At 30.9% G+C, this 12,948-nt stretch overlaps 1 protein-coding gene and 1 long non-coding RNA gene across 3 annotated transcripts in view; one reads left to right on the top strand and one right to left on the bottom strand.

Moving 5' to 3' along the window:
- Positions 1 to 11,728, bottom strand: part of LOC125062911 (gamma-aminobutyric acid receptor subunit beta-like) — a 33,300-nt gene extending 21,572 nt beyond the window's left edge. The window contains exon 1 of the mRNA XM_047669121.1: positions 11,607 to 11,728. Within this exon, the coding sequence (XP_047525077.1) occupies positions 11,607 to 11,719 (113 nt within the window). The 5' untranslated portion in view covers positions 11,720 to 11,728. The remainder of the gene's footprint in view (positions 1 to 11,606) is intronic.
- LOC125062903 lies at positions 318 to 1,776 on the top strand. Of its 2 annotated transcripts, none has more exons than XR_007119359.1 (2): positions 318 to 645; positions 1,747 to 1,776. It is a non-coding gene; the product is annotated as an uncharacterized LOC125062903 (long non-coding RNA). The 2 variants fall into 2 exon arrangements; XR_007119360.1 differs by having other exon boundaries at positions 318 to 636.
- Positions 11,729 to 12,948: the final 1,220 nt, after the last annotated feature.

Below are 12,948 nucleotides of genomic sequence, written 5' to 3' on the forward strand. Positions count from 1 at the left end.
AGGAGGTTTAAACTTTAAAAGTGGAAACGGGCCTTCTGTAACAAAAACAAAGTTCAATTTCACGAAGCTTAATGTTTATATATATAAATTTTTTTTCATTTTATTTTATAAAAAGAGTTAATTGTCAAAATTTTCATCATACATAAACAAAATATTTTTAATAAAACAAAAAGGTCGACGTTTTAATTAAAAAAAAATATTAAAAAAAAAGATAAACCGTGAAAATATCTCAAAAATGATTTATCTGATGGAAAATAATAGAATAGCGAGGAAAATTATTAAAACCCATCTGGCAATGGGGCCGCTTAAAGGTAAGTAGTGAGTTTATTTATTAGTCAATCGTAAGTTACGTATTTTGTTTATAACTTCCAATTAAGAGTTTATATTTCGTATTTACCCGACAACTGACCAGCCGTGGTGTATATGAGCGACAGAAACTTAAAAATATTAATTATGTTTCAGCACGAAACAAGGGATACCTAACATCTGGATATATTGTAAAAAATTTAAGAATATTATCTTAACAAAAAGATAAAAGATGATGTCACGCTAAAAGTGATTCTCTCAGCAAATGGGCTACGGATTCAAAGTAAACAGGATGGATAGGTGTTTTAAATTTTCAAAATGTTACTAAAGGTAACCAAGGTTAATACCAATGTTTTCATATAATATTTTGTTGAGTAATTATAAAATAAAAGGGTACCTATCTATAAAGAAGAAAAATTAGTGTTTATATATTTATTCATTTGTGTAAGTGCAAGTGTTGGTACTTTTTAGATGCCATGAAACTACTATTGCAACCTTTTTAAGTGATTCAGAGGTCAAACACACAACAACAATATTACCTATGTTTTTACTAACACTCATAAAAACTGAATTCTATTAAAACTATTTTAGAAATATAATAACTATCATAGTAAATAAATAGGAATAAGTAGTGACTAGTAAAACAGTTAACAAAGTTTGTTTGTTTGATGGCAAATTTGAAGTCAAATGTAATAGGTTAAATCGAAGCGACATTGTAAAGAATAATGAAATTGTTGGTTAAAAATGTCAAATAAAAAAATATTTTTAGGTTTCCTAACTTCAAATTCCATTCATGAAATATAAGAAGTATTAATTTTAACTGATCAAGTTGAATTTAATTAAATTGTTCAGATTTCAGGATACAAGTATAAATAATCATGTTAGGTATGTTGGATCAAATATATAAGCTTTCAATTGCTCAAATTCATACCATTTCAAGTGATCAACGTTAATTTTAAATGTTGGAAACAACATTGCCATAACTTATTTAATGAAGCAATCAAAAGATAGTTATTGCTGCTGACTACACTTTAAAACTAAACATACCCTTTATGGGTCTTGGATTTGTTTCATTAATAAATAATTGTTTTTAAAGTACATACTTGGATTTGGATTTTTGAGTCTAAATATAGGTTTGCTCAAGATTTTTTTTATTCATAGTACTGAATCAAATACTGTGCGAAATTACTAAGCCTTGTTACCATAAAACTTTTAATAATATTTGGCTTAGTTATAATATTATCAAACATGTTTTTAAGATACTTTACTTAGAAATACAAAGATATCCCATATATAAGTTTTTGTGTGTTTTATGCAAGTTTTTTTATTATTTACCTTAACTTTACAATAATTAAATTGCTATGCAATATTATTGTGTCAGTACAGTGACCTACCACATTTTCCTATTTACAATTTTAACAGATAATCATTGTATTACAGCCATCAGTGGTAGTTGTCAAGAATGAGGAAGAAAATGACCAATTATTGAAATGTTAAGAAGAGATATTAAACCGAGACCACTTATCTATTTTGAATGCAGTTTGGACAACTATGATTTTTATATGAAAAATTGTATTACCGTGTTTAAGATAATTGTGTACTTCATAATATTTTTTTTTGTATCTAATAATATTATATTAATAAAATGATTAATTAAATCTACCACTTATTTAATGACTGCCTATAGAAAACGTAGTAACCGAGTTAAATACATAGGTAAGCCGAAATGAAAAATATATAAGCCATGTTACTTTATAGGTGAATAAAAGAACAATATAATAACTTTAAACATTTAATTTAATGATTATAGTAAACTTTTAACACACTACAAAATAACTTTCAGTAAAACAAACTTAAGTATAATAAAAACTAATTAAAACACAGCCTCACATAGAGCTAATCAATAACCTCTACTTTATTTTGTAGATAAATATATTTATTTTAATATATTTTCTAATTAGTTTGTAAAAAGTAATAGTTATGAACGATAAATTTAAAAAAGCTCAATAAGTACTTAAACCATTATGTATGTAATGATGGTATTTCATACTTGTGTAAAGCAGAATAATGTTTTTATCCAAAACCTTAATGTTATATCAATATATTTTATAAAAATATAGGAACCGAAATTGTACTGTGTTATCATTTATTATAAATTGAAGGATAGTCGAAATTCAATAATTTGAAAATGTCTGCACTATTGTGTCTTTTTATATCCAGGGGCCTTGTTGTATGATACACATGTAATATTCTTCTTCTTCAAAGGCAGAATGTATTTTTCTATCAGGAATTTTGAACATTTGGGGATCTCTGAAATTATTAGATTTATAATTTTAGTATAGTAGAAAAATACAAATATATTACAATATTTACCTATCTTATTTATCGTTTTTTGTTCGACTTATCTCTGCTGGAGACAAGACATGATCAAGACTGCATCGAAAAATTGGTTCTTGGATAAAAATTATATTTTTAATGCTAAAGTAATCAAAATGTTTACCTTAGATCATCTATTTAGTATTTACTAGACTCTTCGTTCATCTCAGCAGCATATGTTCTAGGTTTCGTCAATACCATATAATTTCTTGAGTATTGGAAAAAGCGATAATAACCAACGCCGAGAAACCAATTGGTCGTTTCGTGCCTACATTTTCTTCGCCATCTATAGATATTATATTAAGTATTTTTTAATGGATTACATCATTTATTTCTTGAAATAGAGGAGGTTTAAACTTTAAAAGTGGAAACGGGCCTTCTGTAACAAAAACAAAGTTCAATTTCACGAAGCTTAATGTTTATATATATAATTTTTTTCGTAAAATAATGCTGTATTGATAAATATTATTTTATAAACTTACCCCAAGATACATATAGATTGTCCTATGTTAGAATATTTTCACATAAAACAAGTTTTAACTTCGCTAAAAATGGCAACTCACTGGTAAATGACGATTTCAGCGAGGGAAGAGCAACTTTTAATTTGACGTACAAAATGTACATTTAAATGAGATGAGATGTCAAATGGTATGTATCAGAATACCAAATACCAACAATTTTGGAGCGTAAGTGTAGCAGTGCCAAATTTTAGTTCCAAATGTGAACAATCTTATTTGAGCGGCGCTTTTGTCGCGGTTATTGTTTAACAGAATACCAAATTGTAACATGACACCGAAACGAACGATTTGACAGCAAAACTCAGCGCTGAGAGTGTGTGAAGCGAGTTACAGAATCGCAGGGCAGTTTATCTTTTTTTTAATATTATTAATTTTATTTCAAACGTCGACCATTTTGTTCTCTATTTTGTTTTATTAAAAATATTTTGTTTATGTATGATGAAAATTTTGACAATTTACTCTTTTTATAAAATAAAATGAGTCAATTGTCACGATATTAATAGACAACAACTTACTAGGTTACCTGCCTCCACTTATCAAGACGTAATGTAAAATTTCTTAACAGAATACCATGAGATTCCAAAAATTACGTCAGTGACGAAGGGAGCGCTGTTACTGCGTAGTGGACTCACGGATTAACAGTGAGTTACAGAATCGCAGGGCTGTATGTCGCTCTTTCAAGAGTGACCTCCAGAGAAAACATGTTTGTATTGTCTAATGACAAGAAAGCTGTGAACGTTGTTTATAAAGACATTCTGTAATAAGTTGTAAAAATAAAATAAATAGTTAAAAATGTAAAAAGTAAATAAGTAAAAATGTAGTGTATGAATTTAGATATTCCAAAGATAGCAGGAAATCTTCATGGTATAGGGAAAGGGGGATTGTTTTACTCCAAATTTAACGCGTGCGGGCCACGGGCATTAATGAATAAATCAAAACTACTGGATCGATTTTAATCACATAGGCTATATATTTTATACCCGTGCGAAGCCGGAGCGGGCCGCTATGTTTTTATATACAACGTTCACAGTTTTTCTGTAGTGTATTTAGTATCAGCATTGCACCCGTGCGAAGCCGGGGCGGGTCGCTAGTTAATTATAAAGTACTCTCATTTCCGTCGTTTTCTGTCAAATTGTGTTTACGCTGTGATAAAGACATATTAATACTTTCGTAACAACGCTGCAATGCGACCTTTCTTATATGGTATTTCTTATTCATGTACAAGGAGTATTATACAGAAATGCCAATAAGAAAAATATTATTGTCTTAAATTTTAAATAATTCATCCGAGATTAAAACTAATAAAACATTAATGTATATTATTTTTAAATTAATTCAAAAAATGTTGAAAGTGATAAATTTTAAACGTTTTACGTGTACTTCGCAAAACGTTTATTGAAGACTGACGCTCAGTGTTGCCAACTTAGTCTACCAAATATCTAACAGAAAGCAATATGAAATATATATTTTTTTTCTAATTCTTTTTCTCTTTTTTTCAGACCAATTTGTTGGTATACTAGATCTTTGACATAGTAAATTTTATAGAAATATACAGTAAACATTAATTTGACGTTTACCTAAATAATATAATATGGTATATGATTGGTGCGAGCAGTGTTGGCCTAGTGGCTTCAGCGTGCGACTCTCATCCCTGAGGTCGTAGGTTCGATCCCCGGCTGTGCACCAATGGACTTTCTTTCTATGTGCGCATTTAACATTCGCTCTAACGGTGTAGGAAAACATCGTGAGGAAACCGACATGTCTTAGACCCAAAAAGTCGACGGCGTGTGTCAGGCACAGGAGGCTGATCACCTACTTGCGTATTAAATTGAAAAATGATCACGAAACAGATTCAGAAATCTGAGGCCCAGAACTAAAGAGGTTATAGCGCCACTGATTATTATTATATGATTGGTAGACTCAGTTTCCGCCCTTAGACTTTTACTCGGTCCGGTGTGCGAAATGATATAATATAAAATTATACAAATAAAATGTTTGCTTTAAAGTCTGCGATACATTGACAGAAATTGCAGTCGACGTCAATATTGCTAGCGCAATCAATTTCCCAGGAAATTGTGTTAAGGCAAACAGAGGATCGTGGCAAAATCAGTTAATTTACCCGTTTCTAATACCTTGAAGAAATAAGATTGAAATCCTAGCTGATAATCTAAGAGTTATAAGAATTGAATATTTTAATCACCGCTTATTTTACCGCTCAGAGGTACAGAGGTAAGTAACAGAGGTATTCAATACCAGAGAGAAATTTAATTTCACAGTCAGGAAACTGACCACAGCATTGACATTTTACATGAAGCGACGAGACATGCTTAAAAGTTGCATTGCGAGAATTCTGATTTCAAATTGATTGAATAACAAATTTTACTGGAACATATTTATTGGTATTCGGTACCAACTCGGCTATTTAGTCTAGCTTGGCATTTTTTCTTATTGCATGGTAATACAAATTATATTATATTGTTTACTTTTTGCCTGTTAGTATACTTGTTTATGTCCGGAATGTAATGGCCGCAAAACCTGGTACTCTGATTATCAATTCTTAAACATAAGGAATACATGACAAGCGTAATTTAGAATTTCGCTATACTTATCATAATTAACAGTTTTTTTTTATATATTATGTTGGAGCGAAGGTGCTGGTATTAGCTGCCATTATATAAATTAATCTTTGACACTCGTTCCTAAGACTGCCGTTTGACCACCTCGCGACGGCCCAAGCCGGGGTCGGAGTCTCGCAGGAGACGCCCTTGCGCTTGTCGCGGGAAAAACGCCCATTAAGGCCGAGCTGAGCTGTAAAGACCCTTAAAGCTAACAGCGAGATTTCAATAAAAAGAAAAATACTTAAAATAGATGTGGTGTCGTGGGACTGTTGGCAACATAATGTAATATTTATAATCTATAATTCAATTGATACAGTTTTTGTTATCTGTAATTTTTCTTCCTATCTATGTAGGTAAAAACGAGTAGATGGCGCTGGCCTGTAAACAATAGCTCCGTGTATTTTATTGTTTATAAATAGTTTCGGTGCATTATTTCAATTAAAAAGTAAATCAGTGAAGTTTGTAAAAGTTATCTTTGTGGTAGTAATGTTAAATAAGTATTTTTTTATGGAAAAGTGACAATAATAGCAATAAAACATTTGACCCATTTGACCCCTAACATTTTACATAAAACCATATTTTTGCTTAAAAATACAATTTCCAATCAATCTACAAACTAATAAAGTGACAAACTTACCGGTAAAGTGCTATAAACTAGTGAACTACGATAATAGTGAAGAAACATATAAATTAAGTGAATCCTTTGTTCTCCGATGTGACTCACATCAGTTGAATTTTAACGTATTTTCAAAGCAATTTACACAAATAGAAATAGATTGCTTAATTTTGAAACACATGTAATAGGCCTGTTGGCTAGTGGTATTATCTCTCTTCCTCGGATTCTCACATAACTATTACATGTCCCGGTTCGATTCACATCGGTTCAAGCCATACATCTGTTAGCAATTGTTATCATTGTATTTATATATATTTTTTTTTTCAAATGGAAAACGACAATGTTACAATGAGAAGAAAGCAAAGAAGATTTATTGATTCCCTTAACCTTTCATCTAGTTCTGGTCAATCGAACTGTGACTGTTATGACTCAACAAGTTTACCAGACATTTCTACAAGAAGTTTATATGAACATTCCGAATTATTGGAGCAAATAAAACAATTAAAATTAGAATTGGATTCAGTGCATCAAACTATTGAAACCCTATTAATTGAAAATTCCACGAAAAATCTTGAAATTATAAAACAAAAGGAAACTATAAATAATCTAAAACAAAATTATTCTTCACCTTCTATTAATATTACTACCAACACCTTACTACAAAAGCAAAACCAAGAAAATGCGGAACTCGCCTGTAGTTCCTGCCCTTCCAAATATAAGGAACAGAATAAGCGCATTATACAAGAATTTCCACCAAATATTGAAAACCACAAGCAGAATAGTAAGGAGCTGCCAATAGATGTCACTATAAGAACAACAAAACCAGTTATTCAAAACGATAATGTCATGACTTTAAATGGTCAAGCAATAGAAAATCGACCCAAAATAATAATATTTGGGGATCAGCAAGCTTGTGGCTTAACACATAAATTAATAAAATCAAGATTAAATATACAAAAGGACAATTACAAAGTTACTTCGTTTATAAAGCCCCATGCTACGAGTGCACAGATTTTAAGTAGTTGTATCAGTGAAATTAATAAGTCCATCATTAAACCTAAAGACATTATAGCATTAATAATAGGTGCAAACGATAAACGCCCTTATACCTTCATCTCACAATTGTGTAATGTGTTATACCAATTGCGACAGCAAAAGGTGTTTATAACCAATGTACAATATAATACTCACTTAAATGTAAAATTAATTAACTTTCATCTAGAATCTATACTATCTAATTATTAATATTGCCACTACTTAAAAATACGCCACTCGAAGTACGATAAAAACACACCCTATTCTCATACAAAACACCTCTTCAACTTATGTGATAAAATAAACACGGAAATTGAGTACATTCGATATTATACACAGCATAAGACAAATCTTAACTATAAATCCAGCGTGCAACCTAGTCACACAAAAAAGTCGACTCACACTGTACAATTAAAAATAACAAATTTTCTTAAAATGTCAGGTACCAATATTACAAATAAAAACCAGCCTTCCAGTTGTAATTTTTTTCGTAACAACTAATAAGCAAAATAAATTAAGACTAGTCCATCAAAATATAACAGGGTTGCTTAGCAAACAGGATTTAGTTAGTGTAGCCATCACGGACCTGCAAGGAAGTTTGGGAAGTGTGGACATCATATGTTTCACAGAGCCTTTTATTAAACAAGGAAGTGAATCCAACGTTAAAATAAATAATTATAGATTAGTCTCTTCATATTCTCGGCCTAATCAACGCCGAGGAGGTTCGTGCATCTTAATAGAAAACAATTTGAAATACAAGGAAATTTGTTACCCTAGACCCCCAATTCCTCTCCAATTCGAATATTGTGGCGTTGAAATAAGTAAATACAACTTAATAATAATATGTATTTACCGGACTCCTACTTTAGATGTAACAACTTTTTTATATAATTTAGAACAGCTTTTAAGTAACCTATGCAGGAAACGCAACAAAAAACTAATATTATGTGGAGACTGGAACATAGACATTTTAAAAAATAATAAAAGTTCCCACGAACTTATCTCTATTCTTCTAAATAATAATTTACAAAATCATGTAAAGCATCCAACACGGAAAAACTCCTGCTTAGACTTAATAGCAAGTAACATAAATGACACACACTCGGACCTCCACTACTTGGCACTTTCAGACCATGAGACCGCACAATCGCTGACTTTTACACTCGAAGAAAACGAAAATTTTAAAGATATTCCAAAATACTGGTTTATATACAGACGAGAACTCAATAGGGAAAACACTAATACATTTATTAGGTGTCTATCAAGCCTCACCTTCTCGGACGTATACAGCTCCACCACAACAAATGAAGCATTCGACAACTTCCATGACACTATAACTTTGTTTTACAATTTATGTTTTCCGATCCTAAAAATTAAAAATACATTCAAACCTATCAAAAATAGATTCTTTACTAAAGCCCTAAAAAAATGTTGTATAAGAAAAAGAACGTTATACCTAAAATATCATTTAAATAAGCACAATAAAAAACAAAATAAATCTGCATATAATAAATACTCATCTATTTTAAAAAAATGTATACATAAGTCCCATCAGCTTACTAATGCAGAATACATAAATTGCGTAAAAAACAAAACTAAAGCAGCCTGGAATGTAATTAAAACGAATACACGAGACATGAGATTTTATTCAGGAATAGAAGCAATTGATATTGATAGCAAAACATATGAATCACCACATGAAATATGCAACTTATTTAATGACTATTTTACCTCACTGCCTACAAAAAATAAAACAAACAATTTGCCAGAAGCCAAAATCCCTCTAAATCATAAAAGTATTTTTCTTTCCCCCATAAATAACACGGATATATTAAAAATTATTACATCGCTAAAAAATACAAAATCTACAGGATACGATAATTTAGATACCAAAACAATTAAATCATGCGCTTTATACCTACTTGATCCACTGACATACATAATTAATCTATCGATGGTAGAAGGAATATTTCCTGAAAAACTAAAAATATCAATTATCAAACCATTACATAAAAAAGGAGCAAAAACACAAATGACTAATTATAGACCAATAACTTTAATTCCCATATTATCTAAAATTTTCGAAAAAGTAATGTATAATAAAATAGAGAATTTCCTTTTATCATACGATATTTTAAAAGAAGAACAATTTGGTTTCAGAAAAAATTGTTCTACCACCCTTGCGTGCTTTTCCCTAGTCAAACAAATTACTGAATGCTTAAATGATAAAATGCTTATAGGTTGTAACTTTTAAAAAAATTAGATTGCTACGGAATAAGAGGTAATGCTTATAACTGGGTGAAAAGTTACCTTGAAAATAGAATGCAATATGTGGAGATAACAAAGATTTGTAAATTAGAGCAAAAAACCTATAGATCCAATTTTAAGAAAAATGAGTACGGAACACATCAAGGCAGTATTTTGGCCCCGCTACTTTTTCTAACATACATTAATGGAAAATAAGTATTTTTACTACGCCTGTCACCTCACCTGGAATCAATCAATCTACAGTCCACGCTCTGCAGCTAGGAATAACCGTGTGTTGGGTAACTAATCATACTAGTGCCCTACAGGGACACCAGGTAGGAACGAAGTTCCTTCGGCTAATGTAGAATCGACACAATTTGCAAAAAATAATCGTGCTCAATTTTATGTGGGTTTCCTTGATTTTTCTGTTAAATTTTGCTGATTAGTTTTTATTTAAGTACAGGAAAGTATTTAGGAAATTCAGTATTTTAAGAAATAATAAATTACGTAAAATAAAAAAAAATCGTAATTCAAATTATATTATTATAGCGTAGGGAACATAATTTAAAATCGACTGTTTATGAGATTGGAGCAAACAAGACTCTTACTTCAGTGAAGGAAAATATATTTCCTTTTAATATTTTAAGGTTGAAAAACTAGAGAGTGTTTTTATAAAGTTTTGTTCATTTGTTTCTAATAAGTATAACTGTCATAGTCTATCCGACATCAACTTATAACCTTATTTTAGAGAAGCGTTAACACATTAACATTATTTTGTAAAAAAGTTAAATTAAAAATTACTGCCGTTACAGTTACGTTCGTAATATTAAGTTTTTTATTATTTTTTTCACATTGTATGAAGATGGCACATGCTGATTTGCTATTTGATAATTTTTGATATTTTTTACCAGGCTGCCTTCATAATTAACCTTTTTACGCTGTTATATATAATAGATAATAATCATAAAAACGACCCATCGCTGCGATGTGTTGTTGTAGACTTTTAAATTATTTACTTTTTTTACTATCCTATTAAAATTCATTGGTCTTGACAAGTTTTTTTCATTAGGGTCTATGTTATATTTCGTGTATGTATATTCGTATACCCGGGTCGCTCAATGGTAGATATATATTTCGTAAAATGTTCACATTATACAGCGCTAAGTTTTTCGAAAAAGAAACGTTTTAAATAAATAATCATAATCTGCCATTCGCATTTTAATCAAATTTAAATCCACAATAGAGCAGCAATGATAAAAATAATACAGTTTCGTGTTTTAATTATACTTTCCGAATATCAAAGCCACGATATCAAAAGTTAATTAAATTCAAAAGCTATAAACATCGGCAGTCGTCCCATATATAGTCAAAAAACAATTGCCAACGGAATAGTTACAGTAACTATTCGAATTCATGCCGTCCATTGCAAATTCCGATTTGTTTGGTTCAAAATAAAGCGGGGAATGCGGAATTTAACTGTAGATACATTATTTCTAGTCTAGTCTAGTCTCCTTTGCTGATCCCGATTGCTTTATAGTAAAAAATTAAATAAATTTGCGTTTAGATCCATTAAAGAAATATTAGTTCTGTTCGCACACTTTGTAAGTTATGCCACAGATATATAGGTGTTACGAATTTTGACGGGTCATCTAGTCTTTAGTAAATTTCGTATGACGATACTTAAATGAATACAAAGTGTAGATTAACTTAAAATGATTATTTCTTTTTAAATATCAACACTATTTAAGAATTTTATCATTCAGGCTCTGATGTTTATTGGAATTTTTTTAAATATTTTTTCACTGTAAATCACACCTGAAAATTAGCTATGTTAATGATTGAAAGACACAATATTTAGAAGGAAATTTAAAGAACTGTGAGAATACTCACGCGGCTTGGTCAGGATGTGCTAACCATGCTATAGCGAGCGAAAATACGACCGCGAGAAATCGCAAGTTACGCGGAGGGGACGTTATTTTATCGGCTTGCCAGCGGCGCTGCATGCCACCGGTTTCCAGTTTACCGGCGGACTGATGCGATCTTTTGGCTTATGTAGCAGCATTTACTCGCGCTTGCGCTCTCGTGCCTGTCGACCGCAAACCCGGGCGTTAAACTTTTCGCCACCGCTCAAAAATTTGGGGGCAGTAGCACCCCCATATTTGAAAGTCTCGTTTCATTTGGGAATGAGGGTATTTTTTCTATTATATGCACATTCATGTATAATGTTTCTAAGAACTCGAAAAGTATTGTAATATTCAGGGAACTTGATTATATAAAACCCAAACGCCTTATTATGTAGTAAAATATAAGTTTTAGTTACAGTAGGAGCAAGGTTAATTGTAGGTAAATCGGCTATTGTATTATTATGGAAAACATGTGTTATTTTTCATATGGTTTCTTTGCAGTTTTTTTTGTTGTGGTGTGGTTGTGTTTAATATCTATTGCACTATTACTTAGGCACGCTACTAAAGTGCCAGCCCCGTACCACCAGTTACCTCCTTTACATGGCAGTTTAAGTTTATAGATATATTTCTGCCTCAACTTTATTTAATTAATTTCAAACGCAAAGATTTATTTTTAAAATTAGACGCTTAAAATGAGGTAGTAATGAGGACGTAATCTTGACACAGGTAGAGGTGGCATTCGACTCAGTGAGGATAATGAATTTTTGCTAAGCTAAAAATAATTATTATCAAACTGTTAACGGATATGTTGTAGGTATATTTATTAAGATTTTCAACATAGTTTTTATATGTATTCTCTCTGCGTCTTCTAATTAAAAAATCTGTCTATACATCTTAGTAAATGTTATTATTATTAAATCCATAAACAATGAAACTGAGATCTGAGTATGTTATTCGTATATCTAATCTGTAAGAATTAATTGTGGGAAAACAATCACAATGGACAGGTTACGCCATTGCCGGTTGGCCTTGATACCTACTTTTATGTTGAATCTGGAAATCAAATCTTACGTTAATAAAAACTAAGACTGTTTTGTCATTTAGTCTTTGAAACATAGTAGAAGAAAACAGCCCTAGTTTAGCAGTACCATAATGTTACTTAGCGCCGCTAAGTAACCGTTAAGTCAGCGATGTAAGCACGGAACGTTTTAACATGGCAGTAATCTTTTAACTTTTATGATGACGATTTCGTCAAAGTACAAACAAGAAAAAATTAAATTGCTTTCGCACCTCCACTATCTTGTTTGTAAAATCATTTAATGTACTTT

Source organism: Pieris napi (assembly GCF_905475465.1).
Source record: "Pieris napi chromosome W unlocalized genomic scaffold, ilPieNapi1.2 SUPER_W_unloc_1, whole genome shotgun sequence".
Classification (NCBI taxonomy): domain Eukaryota; kingdom Metazoa; phylum Arthropoda; class Insecta; order Lepidoptera; family Pieridae; genus Pieris; species Pieris napi.